Genomic DNA, 22143 nt, shown 5'->3' on the forward strand with positions numbered 1-22143 from the left:
TTGCATTCGCACGAGACATTTAAATGACGCTGACTCATTGGCTGAATTTATGATTGGCGGTTGCGGAAAGTAACGTCACGAACATTCAACGGAAATAGTTTCGTCTGTAAAAACATTCCTCTTGGTATAAACTACCTAAAAAGTCACTCGCTTGAATGAACTTCGAATTATATTCAATACTGTACGTGCCATACTTGGTCAAACGGGCACTGGCGATATTGGTGTAAATTTTTCCAACAAATGAGGGTAGCCCCGATCGACATAAATTTCTGTTGGTCAACACCAGATCAGATAATCCCACTAATACGCATTTGAGACGCATTTTTGACCGATGAACTCAAGTTAATTCATCACTTCCTGTAAATAAGTAATCAAATCAGAAAAAAATGCCCTAATCTGTGAGGGAGATAGAAATACCTCAGGCTTTACTTTATCAATGGTTTTGTGTCCTATTAGTAAAATTTCGAAGGTGAAGTTAGCAAAATATCAGAAGAGGTTAAAACATACATTTTCAACACGATTGTGAATTAAAAAAATCCTTCCCTTACAGAATTTATACCGTTGACATTCATAAGAACATTTATGAGGTATTGCTTGTAAAATCGATTACCAGTGGCGGACTTAAAAGCTAATTTCCTCGATCTATGAAGCAAAAGAGGCATATACCCTAAAAAAACATCCTTCAGATGTATTCCGAATTCATACGGTCTTCCTCTTTGGAGATAAAATCTTAAAGTAACATTTACCTTTTCCTCTCAGTCCTCTAGCACAATATAAAAGGGAATTTAGTCCCTTGTTTAAGGCGTATTTCTTTCCAACGTTTGTTCACTGTGCAAATGATCTCCGTACAAGCGGAGTTTCCGTAAATCATTCGTATCAAGACAGTCAAATATACAATGGTCCTTGCAAACCTTGAGCAGGTCTAAGGACAACTTAATTAACCGAAGTCAAGATGTCGGGATTTATCGGCTTCTTCGCTGTTCCCCGTTTCCCGCCTTGCACACGGATCAAAGCTATACCTCAATTTCATCAAATTCATTAAAAATGATTGATATTCCGGCTATGTACTGAAAGACACATGTACGTGATAAGAAACATAACATGCTTTCATAGTGCAGTAATATATCTTTCGTTTATTCGAAATTCACGAGTGAAACCGTCAATTCATTTTCATATGATTCAGATGTTATTCGCTGTGACCTGTTGCACAAAGTTTAGAGAAAAGACTTAATTATGAATTGATTTGCTTGTTCTGTGCGTCTGGTATAAATGTCTTGCCTAGCCGAAGAGTTGTCCCTAGGTAGGATGGAAGACACTGGAACGCAAGAAAGTCTTAATTGCCATACCTCGTGAGAACTTGGAAATTTTCTTTCTCGCAGACTTACCGCCAAACGAACGACATCTTTATCTAGTCCACAGTCTACCTACTATTTACATTAAGTTGTTGTTGACAATGGGCGACAGAAGTATTGATCGTATATATTCAATAACAAAACAGATTTGAAAAACACCAATGGCCGCCTTCATATTTACAAAACGTCTACAGAAGCGCTCGCCTTGAGGCACCAACCATAATGGAAGAAGCCATACCAACATAAGAAGCCTACAAACAAGCTGCGTGGTGCATTATGGCCTACTAAAAACTTATGAAGAACAAATTTACTATGAATGAATGTTAAAGTGAGCAATACTCTCCAGAATCCGTAGAGGAACTAAATGATAAATCTGCCAATAAAATATCAACAGCAATTTCCGAAACAAACAGTTGTCAGTTCTCAAATTTATACAGATCTTGAGAAGCGAAACTGAACGGAATAACAAGATGATAGAAGTTTGGTGCATTTTTATCGCATATGCATCATACAAAATATGGCGCGAGTCAGTGACGTCGAACAAGCGGATGGAACATGCTCGAGTATGCCTTCGTCAACAAAGATCGATCATTCAGGGCAGCTAAATAGGAAGATAGAGATATTGCATACTTATATGATATTGTTATCATGCACCGGGTTACCAAAGGCACACCCAAAAGATTGCTCAACCAAATTAATCAGTGAATCTAATGTGGATACCCTAAAAAGAGGTTTTATCATAGCAAAACAAGAAAGACCCTCTCCTAACTGAATTTCATTGGTTTCGTTACCGATATCGGTTATGGTCATTTGGCACACGGAAAGGCACATTTTATAAAACGAATGAAAAACAATAGAGATTTCAATCTTAAGGAATGTGATTACGTCAGTTGCATGCTGCCACAAGGCTCAGAAAATTTGAATGATAATTGTAGAGGAAATCACAACTATCACGATGTAACAAAAAAAGTCCTTTGTAAGTTCAAAACCCCTGGGGCAAGAGGAAAATTATATGAGGGAAAGACGCTGTTTTTAAGCCTCCCCCTGATTTTATATTTCCTGTAACGTAAGCTTACTGAGTTACTAATGAAAGTCGACGAAATTCCGTCCTATATCAGATTTACTTACTCGGTGCAAGGTACCACGAGTCACTGAAACAGTCTCACAATATTCCGCTGGTTGACGTCATCACAGCAATGGCAACCGCCTCAGTCAGTATATATTGATGCATCGGCCTTAGTTAAAGCGACAGAATTAATTTATTACCAGAGAAACGCTTCTAAATGAGTGTGTTTATGTCGGCGTATCCATCCACACTTCAGTGGTCCATTTTTAGCCCGACTCTTGCACGTGTGATACACAGAAATAGCCTAAGAAACCGACTGCGTGGGTTACAAGATGCACAAAGGTGCTCTTCTTGTTTCTCAGCAACGAAAGTATTACTTACGAAGACTCTAAACGCTAATTTGCTCATCAAAGAAAATCAAACATGCCATGATAAAGTACCATTACAATCATCCATTTCCAGTTCATATTTCATAAGGCCCTGATAAAACATGGACATCATTTCTTCAGTAAGTGTTTTACTTTAAGTTTGCCTTTCTTTTTATTCTCGCTTTAAATATGAAAAGCGTAGGTTGTGATATTTCGCTTCCTTTCCACGCGCAGAAAAACAAATATTTTCGTCAGACAGATGTGAACCGAAAAAAAACCAAACATTTTAGGGAATAAAAGTACCAAAAAGGCCATAATAGGCAAAGAAGCAATTAGGAAAGTGTAGGATTGAGAATATTGACACGGGTTACGAACGCCAACAAACTTGAAAGAGTCAGGCTCCTTAAGCCACTGAACGTATCTAATTTTGAGTAAGTCCTCAGTGGGGACTGAAAGAAGATGTAGTTCATCTAAGATGGGTTGTTAACTCCAGGCGTTGCAGTCTAGTTCAAACCGGCGAGGTTCACTTAGAGAATTTAAGGCTCTCAAACGTTAAGCCATTTTGTACAGCTTTGACACAGTCTAACTCGCTGTGTGTGCTATTTTTGCTACAGGTAAGGTTAGATACTGATGAAGAAGATAAAACAGCAACCACCAAAATTTGGTTCCAATCTTATCCCTTCTAATTTTGGGTCAAACTTTTTGCAGGGTATATAAAACGTGCAAAAGTAGTCAAGTTCTGGTAATAATGCAATATAAGAGAAATAATCAGTGATCGGAAAGCCACGCAGATTAAGCGACTTTTACGATTTGGGAGAAAACTCGAATCCCCAACTGAACTGACTGCAGTCCCGGACAGAGTGGAGAGGAGATGATTTATTTGGCGTATCAAATTCATCGGGTCGGTACTCGTGGGTCCTCATAGTTGTCTTTTTGCTGTGGTTGTTGTTTTTTTTTTCCTCCTGTTTTTCCCCTTTTCGATTCCTACACGGAGTGGGAATCTGTTACATTTCCATGCAAATGATTCACAAGCCGTTCAATACCACGTCGTCCCTGGCGTGGTTCCACGAGCATCGAAAGCCAGAAATTGCATTTCTTGGACAACACAAAGCGATAATTTCATCTTTGTACTTTTAGGACATTCTCACTTCAGTGAGAAGAGAAGAAAAAAAGATGGCGTTAACGTTATTGGTATTAGAACTGACCATGTTCTGTTTTGTGAAAGAGCCCCTTTTTACTTCAAGCTAAAGGAGATTCCTCGTGGCAGCAACGTGCATGGCCGTATACGAAACTTTAATTTAATCTCAGATAATGTAACACCGTGATAATGAGATATTTATGATAAAGAACCCTTTAAAAACTGCAAAGTCATTCACAAGGGAGGTTTGCGAGTGAAAAAAAAAAAAAAAAAAAAAATTAGAGCAAACTGAAATATTACGAAAGTATTTTCTTACCCAATATCATGCGAGACTTTTCCTCATAGTATCCTGTAACAGGTTGGTACAGTATGTTACTTAGGGTGCGGACACTTAAATATATTTCATTCCCTGATCATCTTTTCGACAAACACTTTTGTGCCTTCGAGACAGTGGCTGCTTTTGACAAAACAAAAGTGTCTAAGAATATATGATCAGTTTGTCAGTTCGAGTTTAAAACGCGTGGTCTTCTGTTCTTTGTATAAAATAGGTATCATGTTTAAAGTTGATTTAAGTCAAGAATGAAAACAAAAAGAAACTTACCCTCTGATTTTTAACAGACTTTTGTGGTTGAGAGGTTATGCTTCATTGTTTACAAGTGACCGAAAAGAGTTTCGTTAAATTCATTTACGTTTCGAAATTTAATATCCAGTGGACTAGAGCTGTTCACGGAAGTAATTGAAAGAGATATGGCCACGTTGGTTGCGGACGGAAAACATTATATCCGTTTTGTGGGCGTGACGTATGTCCGAATCCGGATTAAAGTGGGTCTGGTCAAGTGAATTAAAGCTGCAAGTCAGATGGGCTGTAGATCTATCAGGGAAAACTTACTAAGCTTTTTCGATCAGTCTCTATAACTTATCCTCTTTGACGTTTTGTTGACAACGTCAGCTCTTACTGTTTCCGTTAAAACTAGTCAGATCACTTTATCAATTCGCTCGTTTAACACTGCATCATGAAAAGATATAATAGCCAGAGGTCTTTTTAGGGGAAGGTTTAAAGTATTTTCAGCAATTTGGTTTATTTTCATTAACGCTAAACCACCAGGCTTAATTTTCAGCAAGTATTGAACGCAATCTGGCCACTGTAACAACTTTGTCCATTCAAAGTGCTCTAACCTTCGTAATTCCTAGTTTAGCCTGCTAGTTTTTAATCCGGCCATAATGATTTCTGAGTCAACTCTGATCTGTAACTGTTGGAACCAAATTGGTTGACCCATACCTTAACGTTTCTATTAATCTCTTTAATACTCGTAGCGAAGCTAATTTGTTTATTTGAACTATGAGTTTTATAGAAATTGTTTGCCTCTGACTGTTGTTATTTCTGAAACAGAGGTTTCGGCTAATGCTTAAGCCTTCATCAGTGATATGAAAAACGAAGATCGTTATCATACGTTATTTAACGTGACGCGAAGCTTGCGCGCGTAACTATGTATTTGATGCTCGCGCGAGGTCTTATAGGCTTCTGGGAGTACGATGTGATCGTTCCCCGCATTCGGATCCAAAGTAGAGTGCCAGGCTTCAAGGAAAAGTCTCTCGTGGTAATTAGTTTCGAAACCGACGACCCTGACGTTTGTGAAATCCATGTTATGGTCGAAAAGGTGGACATGACTTGCGACTTGGGAGTTTAAGTCAAAACCTGCAACTGCCTTTTTGTGCTCCGCAATTCTGGTCTTTAATGATCTTTCTGTTTGGCCATAGTACTTAAAATTATACTGTGTGCAATTGATTTTGTACACCATGCCTGACTTCTGGCGGTCAGGTTTGTCTAGCTCCTTGGGGCGTGGAAAAAGGCTGTTGATTGTTTGGTGTGCTTTGTAGGCTACTTTGACCTTTTATTGTTTCAATATGCGACCCTGTACATACGGCAGCACTACAAAGCCATTGAAGTTGGTCTGGGCGGGTTGTTTAAATAACACTCTCTCACAGTTCCGTATAAAAGGCATTGGATAACTGAACTATATTGAGATAAAAATCTTCAAAAGAAAGCCTATCCGATCCACAACATTGTATGTGCAACATTGTATGGACGACCTATTCAGTCCAATTCTTTAAATTAATCTTAAATGCACCAGGGAAACTCAATTTATTTTTCCTTTTTCCTTTTTCTTTCCATATTCTACATTTCTGAATATCACCTCCTAGCGTATCCATCCACTTAAACCGTTGAATATAAAACCTTTATCGCAGGAATGAGACCGCAAAGATAATTAAAAATAAAGCTTACCTTACATACAATTTCCCTGGTTAAAGTCGAAACTTTTCTCAGCTGAGAAAAATCTTGAGGTTCGATCCGCCAAATACAAGCGCTTTAGAATTAGAAAGGGCCAGAGCTTACTTTCTAACACTGAGGGCGCGCCCAATTTAGAAAAGGGTCATGAAATGTCACAGCACTGGCCAGTCAATCTATAAATAAGATCTTGTATTAGGCATGGTTTAAATATAGCACAGCAGGGGAAGCAAGGTGGTTTAAGCCTGACTTTGGCATTGGCAGCCAAGGTTCAAAACAACGTTTAGCGAAACTTAATAGGTGGAGATGCACTCATGCTGTTACATTACAACCGTTTGAGTCTCTAACTCTGTCAGCATTAGGCTTAGGCTTACTCAGAGTTACGATAGCTGGACTTGTTTTTCGCGGTGGTTTCGGGGGATGGGGGTGAAGGACTTACATTCAGGCCTTAGAGATGTTTCGCAACAGCTAAACCTAAACTCTAACTTGAAGGAGGCGTGTGCTCCCAAAAATATTTTTTCATCTCCTCCGTGGAAGAGCGCTTGAAGTAATATTCTACTAATACAAAGCGAGATCAGGCTAAAGAGTACAGAAATTTGTCCTCAAACGAGCAAGGAAATTCGTTTATGAACGGCACCATTAAAGAAGTCAGGAAACAAGTCGCACCCCTCTTCCGCATCAAATGGAGAAATATCTGAAGAGATATATTTTATTTTATATATGGCCAAATATATGCCACACATTAATTTATTAGTATGCCGGGCAACCGGGCAATTTTAAAAAAATTTATTCAAACTTCTTGAAAGTATCAGATGTTTGTTTAGAAATGTCAAGCGATTCCAAAAATAATATTGGATGGTGAAGGGACACATTGATTAAGCGCAGTTTTGGAAGCAAAGCTTAAGAGAGAAGAATAAGTCTTGTCTAACCAGGGTCCTACCCAGATGCATATTTAGAGAGCTTCAAGTGTTTCTGATAAGATGTCACTCTATAGAGCATGCACAACAAGTAAATAACAATTTTATTTTTAGTCTTTGCTTCCAAGCTATGCCAAGCTTGAATGCACTTTAGAATTACTTTGGTAGAGCAAAATTAAAAGCCCCAGAGAAAAAAAATAAATGAAAAGAAAAAAACAAAGAGGAAGCCACAGGAAATAGCCATATTTCTATAAAGGATTTCTTTCACAATCCTTTGTTCAATAACTGAGGAAAGCGATTTATAGACTTAAAGCGCAAGCGAAGTTATTTTTCTCGATAGGAAGTGTGCATGTTCCGATTGTGGATCATCAATCTAGTTAGTTCTAATTGCATCTCTATTCTTCTAGCTTCTCTATTCACAGAACTTTGATGCGATGAGGAAAGCGCGATTCGTTTCCACCAACAGGTGCGAGGATAATCTTGTAAATGTTGTTAAAGAAGATGGTTTTGAAGCCAGACTAGTCTGATATTATCAAACAGAAATACGGAAGTGGACCAACGGAAGACGTTTGCCACGTTTGAAACTTTGTTGATATCAGTATTCATTCGAAGAGCATGCAAATCAGACGAAAAAAAGCCGGAAGACAAAAAATATTTAATGCACTCGTCGACAAAATATGTCGCTTGAAATAAATTGGGAACAAGGAAGCGCTTTTGACTGTCGCTAACCAAACTGACCATATATCAATACCAAATAGCTCCAGACAGCCGAAAGATAAAAAAATTGACCACAAAGAAGCCGAACCAATATACATTAATTTAAGTTCGTGATAATAACTAAGTTGGAAGTAGCCAGGTTCGAAATCGTATTTAGCTGTACTTTGATCAATGATACTTATTTGATAAACAAACAAATCGAAAATATATCTGGAAAAGTAACAGTGAACATAAATATTACAAGGGTGAATTATGAGTAAAGAATAGATACACCAGTGCAGAGGAACATTGCAAAATTCATCCTATCTTCTCTTTATCCAATACCTCTTTCTAATCGACCAGTTTATGATCGATCTCAGTTCATGCGATCATACGAAATTATGTTTAATTATGAGATCTAAAATCAAAGCATTTAAGGTTGTGATCTACTAGTAAAGCATCGAACTTGTTAAAATACATAAACCTGAATAATATCAAATATATGATATGCAGAATTTGTTGAGTCTTCTGCGTGGGATGAAAATTAATTTATTCAATTGACCGATGAATTTTATCGGCGCCATGCAAGATTTTTAGTCGCTGGAAATTAACAACCACGGCAGATTTGCTGAATCTAAACTTTCAGCAACAATGTTTATTAAAAGCTATGAATGGCAAAGAACAATAATAACTCTTTTAAAATATCCTTTCATCTAAAAAAATTCCCACCCGTTGTCAATATTAGGTTTTTTCAGACCATCCCTTTAAACTTATATGGAAATACGCTTTCCGATGTATGTACAAGGTAAACATTGTAAGGTTGGCTCTAAATAGGCATGAAACTTTGGCAAATACACTCAAACCAACCTAACCTACAGGAGAGTGCCTAACTTGAAATCTGAAATCTAGTTCTACTGTCACTTGTGGCAAAGGCGAAATTGTGTATAAATTGCCGAGGAATTAGGTTTATCTGGTTATACGTCATCACACTCAATGGTGCACATCGATTTTAAACCACAGAAATTAACAATTAATTGTACTGATACCTCAAAACGACGCCAAAAATAGCTTCTCCAACGCAGGTTTAGTAAAGATGGCTTAGCGAGGGAACAAAATAAGAAAGCGCAGCTTGGACAGGATGTAGAGGATAAAAGTTGTGAAGACAGCGTGGGCGAGAGGAGATGCGTCTTTGACGTCACCAACACGTCAAGAATAAAAACCGTATCCATGGCGGGCTTTTTATTAGTTTCCAAGCAAACAAACTGAGAACACCACTGATCATTTGAAACCCAGACAGCTGTTTGTTCAGAATTCAAAGCGTAAAATGGAGCTGTGTTTGAAGAACAGGTGGAAAACAGCATATAATTGAATTGAGGGTCTGGTTTGGTTCTTTGAAATTAATGGGGGCGAATCCACAATGGTGTATATCGACTTAGCGAGAGTAGGGCCATTTTAGGCAAGCTATATAGAACTTTTTACGTATGATGCACGATCCTCGCAGTAGATAGCGCTATTTAAGCAACAGCGAAAATCAGACCTGAAAAAAATCAGGCCTGTACGGGATTCGAACCACTGACCTCTGCGATACTAGTGCAGCGCTCTACCAATTGAGCTAACAAGCCAACTGGGAGCAGGCCGTTAAGTTGATTCGCAATAAACCCTTGAAAGTGATAATCAGATACAATGAAATATATGAAGTTCATATATTTCAATTTCAAAAAAAAAAAAAAAAAAAAATTTATATGAACTTCATATATTTCATTGTATAGAACTTTTTGATAGAAATCGCCGCAAGACAAAACGAACAGCTGTACTTAACAAAAAAAAGGTCATTTTGGGTAAGCCAATAAAGAACTTTCTGATATAAATCGTCAAAGAAACAGGCTGTAAATTAAAGAACACAGGGAAGCAGACGAACTCATTGCATAAGTAAAGTGCCAAAGCCGGATAACGAGCCGTTACTAAGCTGTACTTATCACAGTTTAGCAGCGAGGGGGGGTCGGGGAGGGGGGTACGGAAAAATACAGTTAAAATAAAGGAGAAATATATATACGATAAATACAGTCTCCACTGGTAAAACAGGGTCTCTTTTTGCGTCATGGCTTTCAAAATATTTTTTAATTTTTTAAAAGCCAGAGATGTTAAAGGATAATTTAAAAGAGCGGGGAGGGGGATGGGGAGGGGGGGTTAAAGAAAATGGGAGGGGATGAAGTGGGGGCTGCTATTTCCTCCCCACAAGTAATACTGAGATACCAGGTCTCTTTTCTTTTAATTTTTTTTGGAAACAAAACTTCTCTCATTTTTAAAGCTTCATAAAGTACAGACACAACTCGTACATAGCATAAGCTAGAGAACGGAAGTAATTCCATGGAAATCGTTTTAATCTAAATATTATTATCATCTACATTAAGATAACGACAGATCAGTCTTTTCATTCGAACAGAGCGACTGAGAAAGTTTTCCGAATATTAAGCCACCAATTTAGAAAGTGTTCCCAATCGCAACAATCGTTTTCCTCATCGATTGATTTGATTTTAAAATCTAATAAACCAGTTTGTTTTAGTAAAATTGCTAAAAACCTTATTTTTGGTGATTCCTATTTTTGAGCAAGAAATGAAGAAAAACCGGTGCTACTTTTTCATACACGTTTGGTTTGAAACAAAGAGTACATTTTGGCAGATGCACCTAGGCTAGTTCACTGCTCTGATTAGTCTCATGTACTTATAATGTAAATAGTTTAGTTAGTTGAGATACTTTTTTATTTATGTAATTTATTATACTATAGGCGATTTTGTATTTTGTAAAGCGCTTTTGATCATATGTGCATGTAAAAGGCGCTATAGAAGTATTAAACATTATTATTAGTTATTTTCGTTAAACTGTATCAGCTTGGTGTGAGTTGCACAGAAACTAGGGACATTGATGGTGGTTTGTTGTTTAACTTACGGAAAAATGTTCTCGGGAAACTTAGCAGCGCATATGGTGCCCTCCTTGGATTACTGGAGAAGTCATGATAGTACGCATAGAAACCTTGATAAAAAAAAAAAAAAAAAAAAAATCATGCAGTTAGAGGTGTCTCCTTCTTCTGGTCTGTCCCTATTTATAATGCATGTCTTAGTAGCACGTCACAATTAATCCATGGATATTGTAAGGATAGCCACTGTGAAATGAAAAGACTCGCTAAGAAACTCAAACCCTGGTTTAATTGAAGTAAGTTGAATAAAAATAACCGCTTTCGTACTCAGTTGGATACATATTTTGCGCATGGGTTGTCGATAAGCGTCAGCCGCCGCGAAATTCGCCGAATGAAAGAGCGGTCATCGTCTTCTGGATTTTTGGCCGGCGATCGCTTGGCAAATTACAAAGGGCACTTCTGAGGTCATACAGTTACAATCTTTCGACATCGGACTCTATCTTTGAGTCTCTTTACTTGAAATTTCAGTCGGAAGCCTAATTTATCAGAGCCACAATGCTGATACTTTGATGTACTAAAAGGAGCTATGACTTCAACGAGGTCAGCAGCCATCGTAAAACTTCTCGACATTTTCCATGAGTGCTATGAGAGGTACAGCATTATACGGAAAATGTCCCCCGGATGTTAGCCTCCCTACCGACAAGCGGACTCGAATCAGCATGGTCATAACTTTATCTAACACCTCGCACGACTTGTCCGTAACACGTTCAATATGATTCGCGTTCGCGACAGACGAGTCAAATGTTTCCGCGCTGTTGTTATTAAAGGTCATCGAGTGCAGTTCGCAGCTGTGGAAGCCCTCATAAACACAGTCAGCCGTTGCCTCTGAACTTTCACTTTCACCTTCAATTTCCACATCGGATTCGCCGCTTGAACAATACGACTGAACAATGTTTTTCAAGCCACCAATGTAATCACTGTTATCTGTTCCTAAGCGACGATCAACAGAGCGAGTTTCTGAACTATTCTTAGAAATTGTGTCAATGCAATTGTGGTTGTTTAAACTTTGATCATCGCCCATTTGAGAGGAAGGAAACGTTTTTAACATCTGCGCGCCAGAAATGTCCAGCAAAGACACAACATCCTCTTCAGACTTTTCACAGTCTCTCCGCCTTTGGCCACATATTTCCAATTCGCCGTGTATCGCTTTGTCCTCTTCTCCATCGATTCTTCTGTAAGTCGCCAACGACTGGGTGAACTCTCCCCAATCACTGACAACAAAGCGTAAATATTTTGTAAGATACTCCAGAAATCGCGTCTCTGATGAAATAAGAAGGTCGAGAAGTAACGAGGGGTCAAACTGAACTGATTCAGTGAAAGCAGCAAATAACCAGTGCGGGTTTAATTGTCGTAAAATGTTCGTGGCAATTTCACTGCTTGAAAAATTCCTGAAAAATAGTTCGGCAAAGCAAATGTTAAAAGAAAAACAAAACACTTTACACAATTGGGAGTTAAAAATAGTTCGATTAGTGGAACAAAGGAAGAGAATAAGATGTTTCATTTCCACTCGTGTACTGAAGGAAAAAGAAAGTCTGTTAATGATCGCTTTAAAATAAACCTTCAGGCAAAGTGGCTTTAAAAGAAGAAAGAAAACAAAATTTAAAGTAATTTTTTTTTTACTTACAGATTAAATTCACCAAGTGTTTCCTTTGCAATGTCAGGGTCGCCTTCATTTCTCCTAACGGATTTGTCGCTTCAACAATACGACTCTGAACAATGCGAGTCTGAACAAAACGCTGATTAACACTTTTCAAGCTGCTAGAGTGATCGTCCCTGATTTTCCACAAAACGACAACGGGAACAGTAGGATGCAGGGCCCTTTCGGTAAATTTTACCTCTAGGTCTGTTGAACCTTTAACTGTTGTCCTTATGCAAGGAAGTAAAAGTGGCCAACAGCTGCAAACTACAGCTGATCATCATAGAGATAATATCCTCCTGAACACAAGGGCCTTCTTTAAACAGACTGCCGTGATTTTCTCTTGCAATTTTACGAACAATACCTGAAGAGTTTTACTACATTAAATACACATTTTAAGGGCGAATGTTACCAATGATCAAACATTTGGTGGCAACAGATAAAAAATCAATTTCGCCCATATTTCAAAGTGAAGTAGGTCTCAATGGGAAATAAACCACTGCATACTTCGTTTGGCTGAATATCGATTTATTTTCGAGAAAATCCATAACTACTGAATTCCGCCAAAATGTGGCATTTGAGGCTCAAAATTTCAGACGCATCTCGGAGCGTCGCGTCACAAAATGAAAAAACCTGGATTGATAAAAAGTACCAAATCTTGAAAAACAACATCTAAACATATGTTGATTGCAATTTGAGCAATTCTTGACCATTTATTTACAAAATCTAATTGAATTTATCCGACCTACTTCCAACTAGATTAAAAACAGGTCAAAAGTAGCCCGTGATTTAACTATGTACTACACAAAAAAATTAACTGGAAATCTGGGTTTCGGAAGGCGGAAGGTAGTTCTTTGGATCTCCAGAAGATTTTTTGGTGAAATGATTCGGGGCGATTTAATCAAATTTTAAAGTTGGATAAAATGCACCGATTCGACGGTGTCGTCAATTAGTCGAAAACGTAGTCATAAGCCCCGTCTACACGAGCAATTTTTATATGGCAATTTTTATGTGGCAATTTTTATTTGCCCGTGTAGATGACGAAAATGACCAATTTTTATCTGACAACTGCATTTGCTGAAAAGCTGGCGTGTTAGTTTTATGTGGCAAATAAAAATTGCCACATAAAAAATTGTCCGTGTAGATGAGACGCCACATAAAATGTGACAAACGCGCCTAAAGTTGCAACAAGTCTGGCACGTCTTCTGACTTTCGCCATCTTGCTTTTTTTTCGCTTTTCATGAGCATCTCCGCTGTGCAAAATTATTACTGACGCAAATTAACAACAAATATTTGTCGAGCCATCTACACGGGCAAATAAAAATTGCCACTGAAAAATTGCTCGTGAAGACGGGGCTATACTCACGCAAGCTCATTTTTTTCGCATTTTACGTCCAATCTACTGCTTATTTAACATAATATGCTCCTATCCTCCATGTTTCTGAGGATTGCAGTCCTGAAATTGTTGCACCTCCCCCACAAAAGCGATATTTACTTGGAAGGATAGTCAATGCCTCCTAATAATGATTGTTCACAAAGCGTATCTCGGGGTTTTTTATTTGAGGTTTCTCTATTCCCATTTCGTTGAAAAAGAAGCTGTAATTACTTCACGTAAGAGACCTTTACTGAAATGTTAGTCTTTAGCCGAACCACGAAGCAAATGTAAGCGGAATTTTGCTGGTTCAGAAACGTGTTTCTCGTGGGCGGAACAACGCTAATTAATTCAAAATGAGATCTACTGAAATCGACAACTTCGTAAAAACAGAACATTGTACTGTGAAACACGTGGCTTCAGGAACTTGGGTCTTGTTTCAAATATACGAAACAGTAGTAAACAATCATCTAACCTCGTTCGTGATTTTAAAAATGTGTCATGATTAAATGTACCATGGTATTTTTTAAATCATTGTTTTAGGTGGATAAAGCTCATATTAGGCCAAAAAGAGCGAAAGATCTGCAAATAGCATGGCCCATCACTTCACATGTGCAGTTAGAGAAAAATGCACTGTTCGAATACTTGTTTATTTCAAAGAAGCTGTATTAGAGTTAAAACTGGAAAACCACAACCTTTACTGAAAATTTTGTATTAGCCAACGTTCAACAGATTTATATTTACACTACTTCTTTCCCATCCTAGGAGACCCGGTAGCCTGCGTCGCAGACAGTCTAAACCGCCGGTATAGACAGTCTGCGCAACGGCTCCCAAAAGCTTGTTCCGATATCCCGCTGTTTGTGTATACATTTTTGATTGGCTAGTTTCTTACGCGCTATCTGATTGGATAACTCTTGCGAAAGTGACCACGCAACTACCACGTAATGCCAAAAATAAATTTGTGTAGTTTTCCCAACTACTTTATAACAGTTGTACATTACATTTTCCAGTACTTTCCGATCGCTGCGGATGCTCTGTTCGGAAAGCCTTGTGGTTCCAGTGTTCTCGTTGTAATATCGCCGTTGCGATCGCTTATGGAAGACCAGATTCGACATCTAAACAACATGGGAGTGCCAGCGATCGCCATTATTGACGATGAGGATGTCGCAATAATCCAGCAGGTTATGAACGGCAATTATATTCTTGTTTGTGGCTCTCCAGAGTGCTTGCTCTCCAGAGTGCTTGCTCTCCAGAGTGTTTGCTCTCTCGGAGATGTTCTTTGCAGAGGACGAACAGCAGATGAAGTAATGATACGGGAAAAATCCCCGTCAGATCCATCGCAGACTTTTTTCGATGTTGGAGCATCGTGGTCGTCACTTAGCAGTTCCCCAGATCGTTTGACTGTAAGCAAATATTCCCTTGTACTAAGGCTTTTGAGATATGCTTCCAATTTTTCTGTTTGCTCGATAAAGTGTTACTGAATCGTAATTTTCATATCCGAGATTTTTGCAATATAATAAAGTTTGAACGTTATTTGCAAACGCTGTGTACTTTTTTTGGGCCAACGCATAGCGGAAAGTACATTTTTAACCATTCGAAGTTGTCCGGCTGAGATCAAAATTGGCGGCCATCTTGGCGCGGCCAAAAGAGCCCTGTGACGTCACTGGTTGTGTACTTCTGTGAAAGAAGGGTAAAAGCATGGAGTGTGGCTTGCATGTTGGGAAGCCGAAAAAGAGGATTTCGGGCAAAATGCCATCCTCGTCTTCTTCATCGGCGGCCATATCGGCATCTTGGCTATCTGCGAGAGGTTCGCCTTGATTGGGAGCAAAATTCCTGACTGATACCGAGAACGAATCTCTACCAGTCTTTTTAGTTGATCGGCAACTGACGAGATCCACAAGATTAGGATCGAAACCGCGGTCTTGCCTGATCATCTACAGAAAATGTCGAAAGACATTATAACGGCAGATGGGCTACTAAACGCCCCGGGCCAAAGCAATGCCATTCAGAGAATGAAGAAAACATGGAAGCCTCATACGACACCGCCACTGAAGATGATCTACTCGGTAAGTCTGAGGATAACGAGCATATCCCTCTGTACCAAATGCCTAGCAGAACATGCCCAGAATCCCTACAATATTGGGCGAGGGCCAATAAGGGCAGACGAGGATTTCAAAAATGAAATAAAGCAAATCCTTAACAACGTGGAGCAAGAAACAGTAAAGGCGATCATATGCTTCTATGAACGTGAAATCGGTCGTTTTAAGACCGAAATAAAGAAAACAAAACGAGCCAAAACGGCTGGAACACTGAACACTAAGAACTGTAGCACGATCGAATCAGCGCACGTGGCGCAAGCTGAAAGCAATCAAGACAACTCAACGATCGAGACAGTCAAAAAAATAGCTGTACATCTACAAAGGCGAACGATTCGAAAAAGACGCAATCCCAGATGTGCGTACTCAGTGCTACACATAAAGCAAATTCTCACGAAAAACTGGCATTTAATAGAAACACAACCACTACTGAGCGAACTATATAAAAATCCGCCGCTCGTATCTTACAAAAGGGGGCGGTCGCTCAAAGACATACTCGTGAGGGCTAAACTTTGAATAGGCTGCTCTAAACACGCGCTGGGGAGTCGTGTAGGCCTGTCAACCCCATTTTACGCCACCATCTTCCTCTTCGCTACTGGAGACAACTTCGCTTCGTTCACAAGAAGATTCACTTGACAAAACTTCAATATCTGCCATCTCCTTCCCCCACGAATACAAACAAACAGTGAGTGAAATAAACCACGCTAACGGAGTGAACACAACCAGTGACGTCATCAATCCATTTCGCTCGGTACCAGAGCCCGGACATGGTTTTGTGTAAAAGTTTTGATTTGAACGCTTAAAAAAGATATCTTTCGCTTCTTTCTGGCCAAAGCAAATTATCTCATGACGATCAGCATATTCAAAACTACAGGTTAGAGCAAAATTTTCAGATACGAAAATTTCGTTTCAGTAGCGACGTTTTTTCAGTTTCGCAACACAGTTTCGGCAGACATACTTATTTTCAATCGATCGCAAAGATATTTCCAAACTTTCAATCTCAGTGAGTACGTCGAACTGTTTCCATCCCTTTGAAAGTAACACTCTTTTGATTCCCTTTTCGATGACGCGACAGCATAAATTACAATAATCGGACGAATCAGACGTAAGCTTTTCAACCTTTTGAAATGCAAAGGAAAGCTTTCTACAAAAGTACTTCCAATATACAATTTACACGCGACGATATTTATTTTTAACATTGCGTGATAAATTTCGCAAGAATATGACCAATCATAAGGCGCGTAAGAAAATAACCAATCAGAAATGAATACACAGATCCGTGGATAACAATTTGGGAGCCGTTTCGCGGACGGATGTGTGACACGTCCGGCTCCAACGCAGGCCAAGACCCAGGGGCTGTGAGTCGATTTCAAGTTCAGGGCAGAAGAGCCCCTGGGGGCATTATCTTACAAGACTAGTTCCAAACGGTCGCAGTCGTCCTGGCATCTGATTGGTGCCAGAAAATCTTTGTGTTTTTCTGCCCAATCAGGGTGAAGTGTCCTTTGGAGTCCTTTCGTGTGTTTTAACACGCACATATACAACAAGCTCTGTTGCTCGCTATGTTTGTTAGGGCCGTGCGAGGAAGCTTTGCCCGAGGTGAAAAGTTTCAGTCTCAGCACACAATGTAAGAGAAATCGATCAGATTGTGCGCGAAGTCTTACCGGAAATTATACTGAACACTTTCGCAGGTATAACAAGAGAACGTGTTTAAAAGTTTGCGAGGGTTCGTATAAAACATAATGGTTGCAAGCATTGATATGTCGCTTTAAACGTTAGATGAGATGTAAGCCTAAATTTTTCAAGATTTTTTGTATAATATACCGTAACTGAAACTTTTCCAATCCCGTGAAGCTATTCCGTCGCACGGGCTACGCAGGTATGTCGAGCAACTGGCGCTTACGCAACTTTCTGTGCGCGCCCGGCCAAAATCTAATCTAATTTTCGCTTGAAAAAAAAGAAAAGCTAAACGTGTAAACTTTTGTTTATTAGATGTGGGTAGATAACCCTGTACTAAGCTGACATTTACAGTAAAGCAAGCCTGCCCTTTCCATGCATCCAATATTTCTTGGTCTTTGGTTTTGTTTTCCCCAATGAAAGCAGCATCGATTCCCAATGATCAAAGGTATTTAACTTAGTCTTCAACAATCGACAAAAGAGGTGAAATGACAATGACCAGGGGACTAGAAGAGAATCCATGGCCTTTCGAGCTCAAGAATTTGAACACTCTACTCAGCAGTTGAAAGATACAAGCAGGTAGGGTAACCCTAGTGCCAGGGTTACCCTGGCAGGAGGGTTACCCTAACGCTCCCACATTTCTTCTTTTTTTCATCGACGTGTTTACAAGGCAGCTAGGGTTACCCTAGCCCTAGGGTAACCCTAGCTGAACGCTAAGGTTACCCTAGCTGCCTTGTAAACGCTCTGGTGGGGATAACTCGCCTACCCGGGACAACTTTTTACTTGTTTCCAGACCCTTTGAACATTGATAACTGCGTGCGGTTACCAAGCATAGGTAAGTTGTCCCGGGTGGTAGGGTAACCCTACCTGTGAATTTTTCTTGTAAACCCGGGCTATCTTTGACCCGCCTGCTAGGGTAACCCTAGCACAAGGGTTACCCTCCTTGCTTGTAAACAGGGCCTAAACTTTTACCAAACCTCTCCGGTAACTGTCCGAAAACATATCTCCTTTCCATGATGTTCTCGATGATTAGTTTTTGTTCATATTTTAATTAGCTAACCGGCAACACAGCTAAGCTTTCTTTAAGCGTTTGCTGGAGGTCGTCCACGTACTTAACGTTCTCTTGAAGATCCAAAAGAACTACCTTCCGCCTTCCGAAATCCAGATTTCCTGTTAATTATTTTGTATAACACGTAGTTAAATCACGGTCAAGAATTGCTCAAATTGGAATCAACATATGTTTAGATGTTGTTTTTCAAGATTTGGTACTTTTTAGCAATCCAGGTTTTTTCATTTTGTGACGCGACGCTCCGAGATGCGTCTGAAATTTTGAGCCTCAAATGCCACATTTTGGCGGAATTCAGTTGTTATGGATTTTCTCGAAAATAAATCGATATTCGTCCAAACGAAGTATGCAGTGGTTTATTCCACTCTTAGGCCAACCTAACTTGAGAAAATGAGCCGAATCGATTTTTTGGCTGTTGCCACCATATTTTGAAATGTTCGATTTTTGGGTACATTTGCTCTTAAAAGCCATCTCCCAACTCTCACCTGTGAAGTTCTTGAAAAATCAATAGAAGAGCTAACATCGACTCCACAAGCTCATCATCCTGGTCAACAAACAGTGTCATAACACAGTCACAGAGTTCTGTTTCACTGAAATTCTGCATGGATGACTTGCTGTCAAAAGGATTACCACTAGTAAGAGAAAGAAGCTCCCTGCACCACAGGTTCATGCAAGACAAAGACAGCTTCTGGAATAAAAATGAACCTGAAAAAACACATGAGATAATTTTTTTCATCAATAGTGTTGCTTTTCTGAGCCCAACTCATCCCTACTCTTAATTAACACCCAAACAACATGCATATTCCCCATACTGCTGTCTCCACAGTTCCTGAGGAGCTGACAAGGAAAATATGTTTAGTTGATGATTATTTCCTTTACTCTCTTGACCTTAATGTGTGATTTGAGAGTTATACTGTAAGGAGAAATAAGATGCTTGTCACTCAAAGGGATAGAACGCAGCTTGCCACCCAAACCCACCCTTTCCCAGGCCTCAAGAAGGCTTTTTATAGACTTGACCTGTCTTTTTTAAATGCATGATGGGCCTATATGATTTGGATCTGTCTTATTATCTAGTGACAGCTGACAGTTCTAAATGTCATCGCAGACATGCTAATTACCAGTTTAATATGCATGAACCAATGTGCTAAAAGGTTTGGATTTCTTTAGAGTAGTACAATCATGGAACTCTCTGCCTTTACATTTAAAGTGCCTACGACATGATTTTTTTTTTCTTGGTTTTTCTTAGCTTGATGCATATAAAAATGATTCTAACCTTCAATCCGGTGGAAACGTTTTAAGCCTGAATTTTTGCACTCTATATAAAGTGCTATTTTGTAGTGAAAATTGTCTCGGGGTCTGGGACCTAGTTCAACCCTTGCGACGGCCTTCATGACGGCCTTCATGACGTAATTTTGTGTACACAAAACACCAAGTTGCGGAACGTGTGGAGGTGAGAGGTGAGTCATTCATTCATTTAAGCGAGTGTCACTCTGCTGATTCTATAGATTATAGAATCACTCTTTTTGCCGCACTGTCATCCATGTTGGTTTTGATTGCTGTACACAACTTGATGTCACAAAAGAAAATCACGTCACATTTTGGCCATGTGGAAGAGGGGACAATTTCGTTTGCAGATAGCACGTGTTGTGAACTAAAAAAAAGGGGTTTGAAGACATTTCCACCCGGATTAAAGGTTAAAATCGTTTTTTATATGCATCAAGCTAAGAAAAACTGAGGAAAAAAATTCATGTCATAGGCACTTTAAGAAAAATTGAAGCCTTAAATGAATTTAAGGATGCCTGCGCGTGAACTTCAGATAACCCTTCACTAAGGAGAACAGTAGGGGTAGTTGTTTCCTGTTTAGAGTTTTCCTGTCCGAATACTCGTAGTCTTTTTGTATTGAACAAAACATTAAAGAAACTTGCATATACCTTCCTGCTGAACAGCTGACTTAAGCACAATGAATGCAGATTTGAAAACCATCAATGAAGCTTTCCTCAAAGCTATTAAGTCCATCCTTTCTGTCTGTCCAGCACATCCTGAAGGACTCTCCATTGCTGTTGCACTGAATCTCACAGTTCCTGGGCCCCTGGGTATTCTAGCAAGGAGACAACACTCAACAACACTCAGGAAAGAGACTGAAGGGCTTCTTAAGACTTTGTGTAATTTGGCGCATTTATTTTCGTGTGTAAACAATACTAAGCTTGGTATGAATAGGACATGGTACAAAATCTCCAAAATCTTTTTAAAAATCAATGGTGGAAGTCTTGGATGGTGAAGGTACTGGGTCAATGTTGATGCAACAATGCAAAGCTGATTGACAGTATCATCCATTGCATCAGTAAGCATCTTTCTTGTTGCATAGACATCACTGGAGTCCCATTCATACAGTTTGGCTGCTTTATGTCTGCTACAATCTGTTGATCCAAATCCTTTGGACCTCAGGAGAGAACTTTGTTCTTTAATACTGTTTTTCAACTCAGCTCTCGACTTACTCAGATGTGCTGCAAATTTGAAATTCACATATTTTGCAATTTCTGCCATACTGTGAAGAAAGGCAACTAGGTTCTTCTCTTTTGCTCCAAAAATGGCTTCTTTCTTCATATTTTCTTGTTCATGGATGCCATCTCCTAACTTCAGACTTGCCTGGAGCACAATTAAGTCTTCAGCTAGCCCTATGCATTGACAGTTCTTCATAAAAGAGTGTATTCCATTGGGTCGCACAATAAAAGGAACATAAAGGAACAAAATATGCTGCAAATTGACATTCCTCAAAAGCACCTCCACTAATTCATTAGTTGAAAGCCTAGAATCTGTCAAATTATTTTGGGCAGTAGTGCAGGAGCAGTTATTACCCCCTGTGCCTTCTACGCGTTGCTGATAATTTTCAGGATTCTTTGGTGTCTCCCGTGCGTTTCTAATAATCTTTTGAAGCATTTCCATGACATAAAGCTTTTTCCAAGGATACTCGGTTTCTTTTCCGAAATTAAATAGTTTCAGAAACCACTCGCCTTTGATAATTTGCTTGGAAACTACTTGAAAAATAAGCACAATCCCCTTCGTTGCAGAGAACACAACATATTGGTTGCTGTCGCCCAGAAGTTCTAACAGACAGTCGAATAAGTGGTATTTGGAAACTAGATCATTAGTAATGACTCTTAAATATGGGCAATGAACAGTTTCGAACCGCTGATAAAGCTTTTGAACCACTGTCATAGCCAGTAGTAAAGTATCCACTACTGCATTTTCTATCGTGGAAGTTTCAGGGATTTGTAGCCAGTTTTTAAGTGACCACCAAATTTCTTTCGCACAAACCTCTTTAAAACAATTGTAGGTAAAAGCTTTAAAGTACAGCTCTTCTATTTTGTCCATATCCTCGAAATTACCCCTAAAGCGATAAATTTCAAGAAAATATAACAGTTCACAGAATCCCATCCACCATAGTGGAACTGTCACAATCATTCGCTCTTGCACGAATGAAATGGTAACCGCTCCTTCACT

The 22143-nt window shown here is 39.2% G+C and overlaps 2 protein-coding genes and 1 long non-coding RNA gene across 3 annotated transcripts in view; 1 reads left to right on the plus strand and 2 right to left on the minus strand.

Annotated features, from left to right (window-relative positions):
* Positions 1-8941, minus strand: part of LOC111344490 (myocyte-specific enhancer factor 2A) — a 29594-nt gene extending 20653 nt beyond the window's left edge. The window contains exon 1 of the mRNA XM_088758922.1: positions 8871-8941. The gene's annotated coding sequence lies outside the window, so the exon portion shown is untranslated. The remainder of the gene's footprint in view (positions 1-8870) is intronic.
* Positions 49-5282, plus strand: LOC148731975 (uncharacterized). The gene is made up of 2 exons (XR_016000751.1): positions 49-2926; positions 3924-5282. It is a non-coding gene; the product is annotated as an uncharacterized LOC148731975 (long non-coding RNA).
* A 2067-nt stretch (positions 8942-11008) lies between the features above and the next one.
* On the minus strand, positions 11009-22114 carry LOC111347377 (uncharacterized). Its single transcript, XM_022954660.2, has 3 exons — positions 20574-22114; positions 19128-19347; positions 11009-12186 (listed from the first exon to the last, which is right to left on the minus strand). Exons 1-3 carry the CDS (start codon positions 22102-22104, stop codon positions 11340-11342), a joined length of 2598 nt encoding a protein of 865 aa, XP_022810395.2. The 5' UTR covers positions 22105-22114; the 3' UTR covers positions 11009-11339.
* Positions 22115-22143: the final 29 nt, after the last annotated feature.

This window comes from Stylophora pistillata, chromosome 4 (genome assembly GCF_964205215.1).
Source record: "Stylophora pistillata chromosome 4, jaStyPist1.2, whole genome shotgun sequence".
NCBI lineage: Eukaryota > Metazoa > Cnidaria > Anthozoa > Scleractinia > Pocilloporidae > Stylophora > Stylophora pistillata.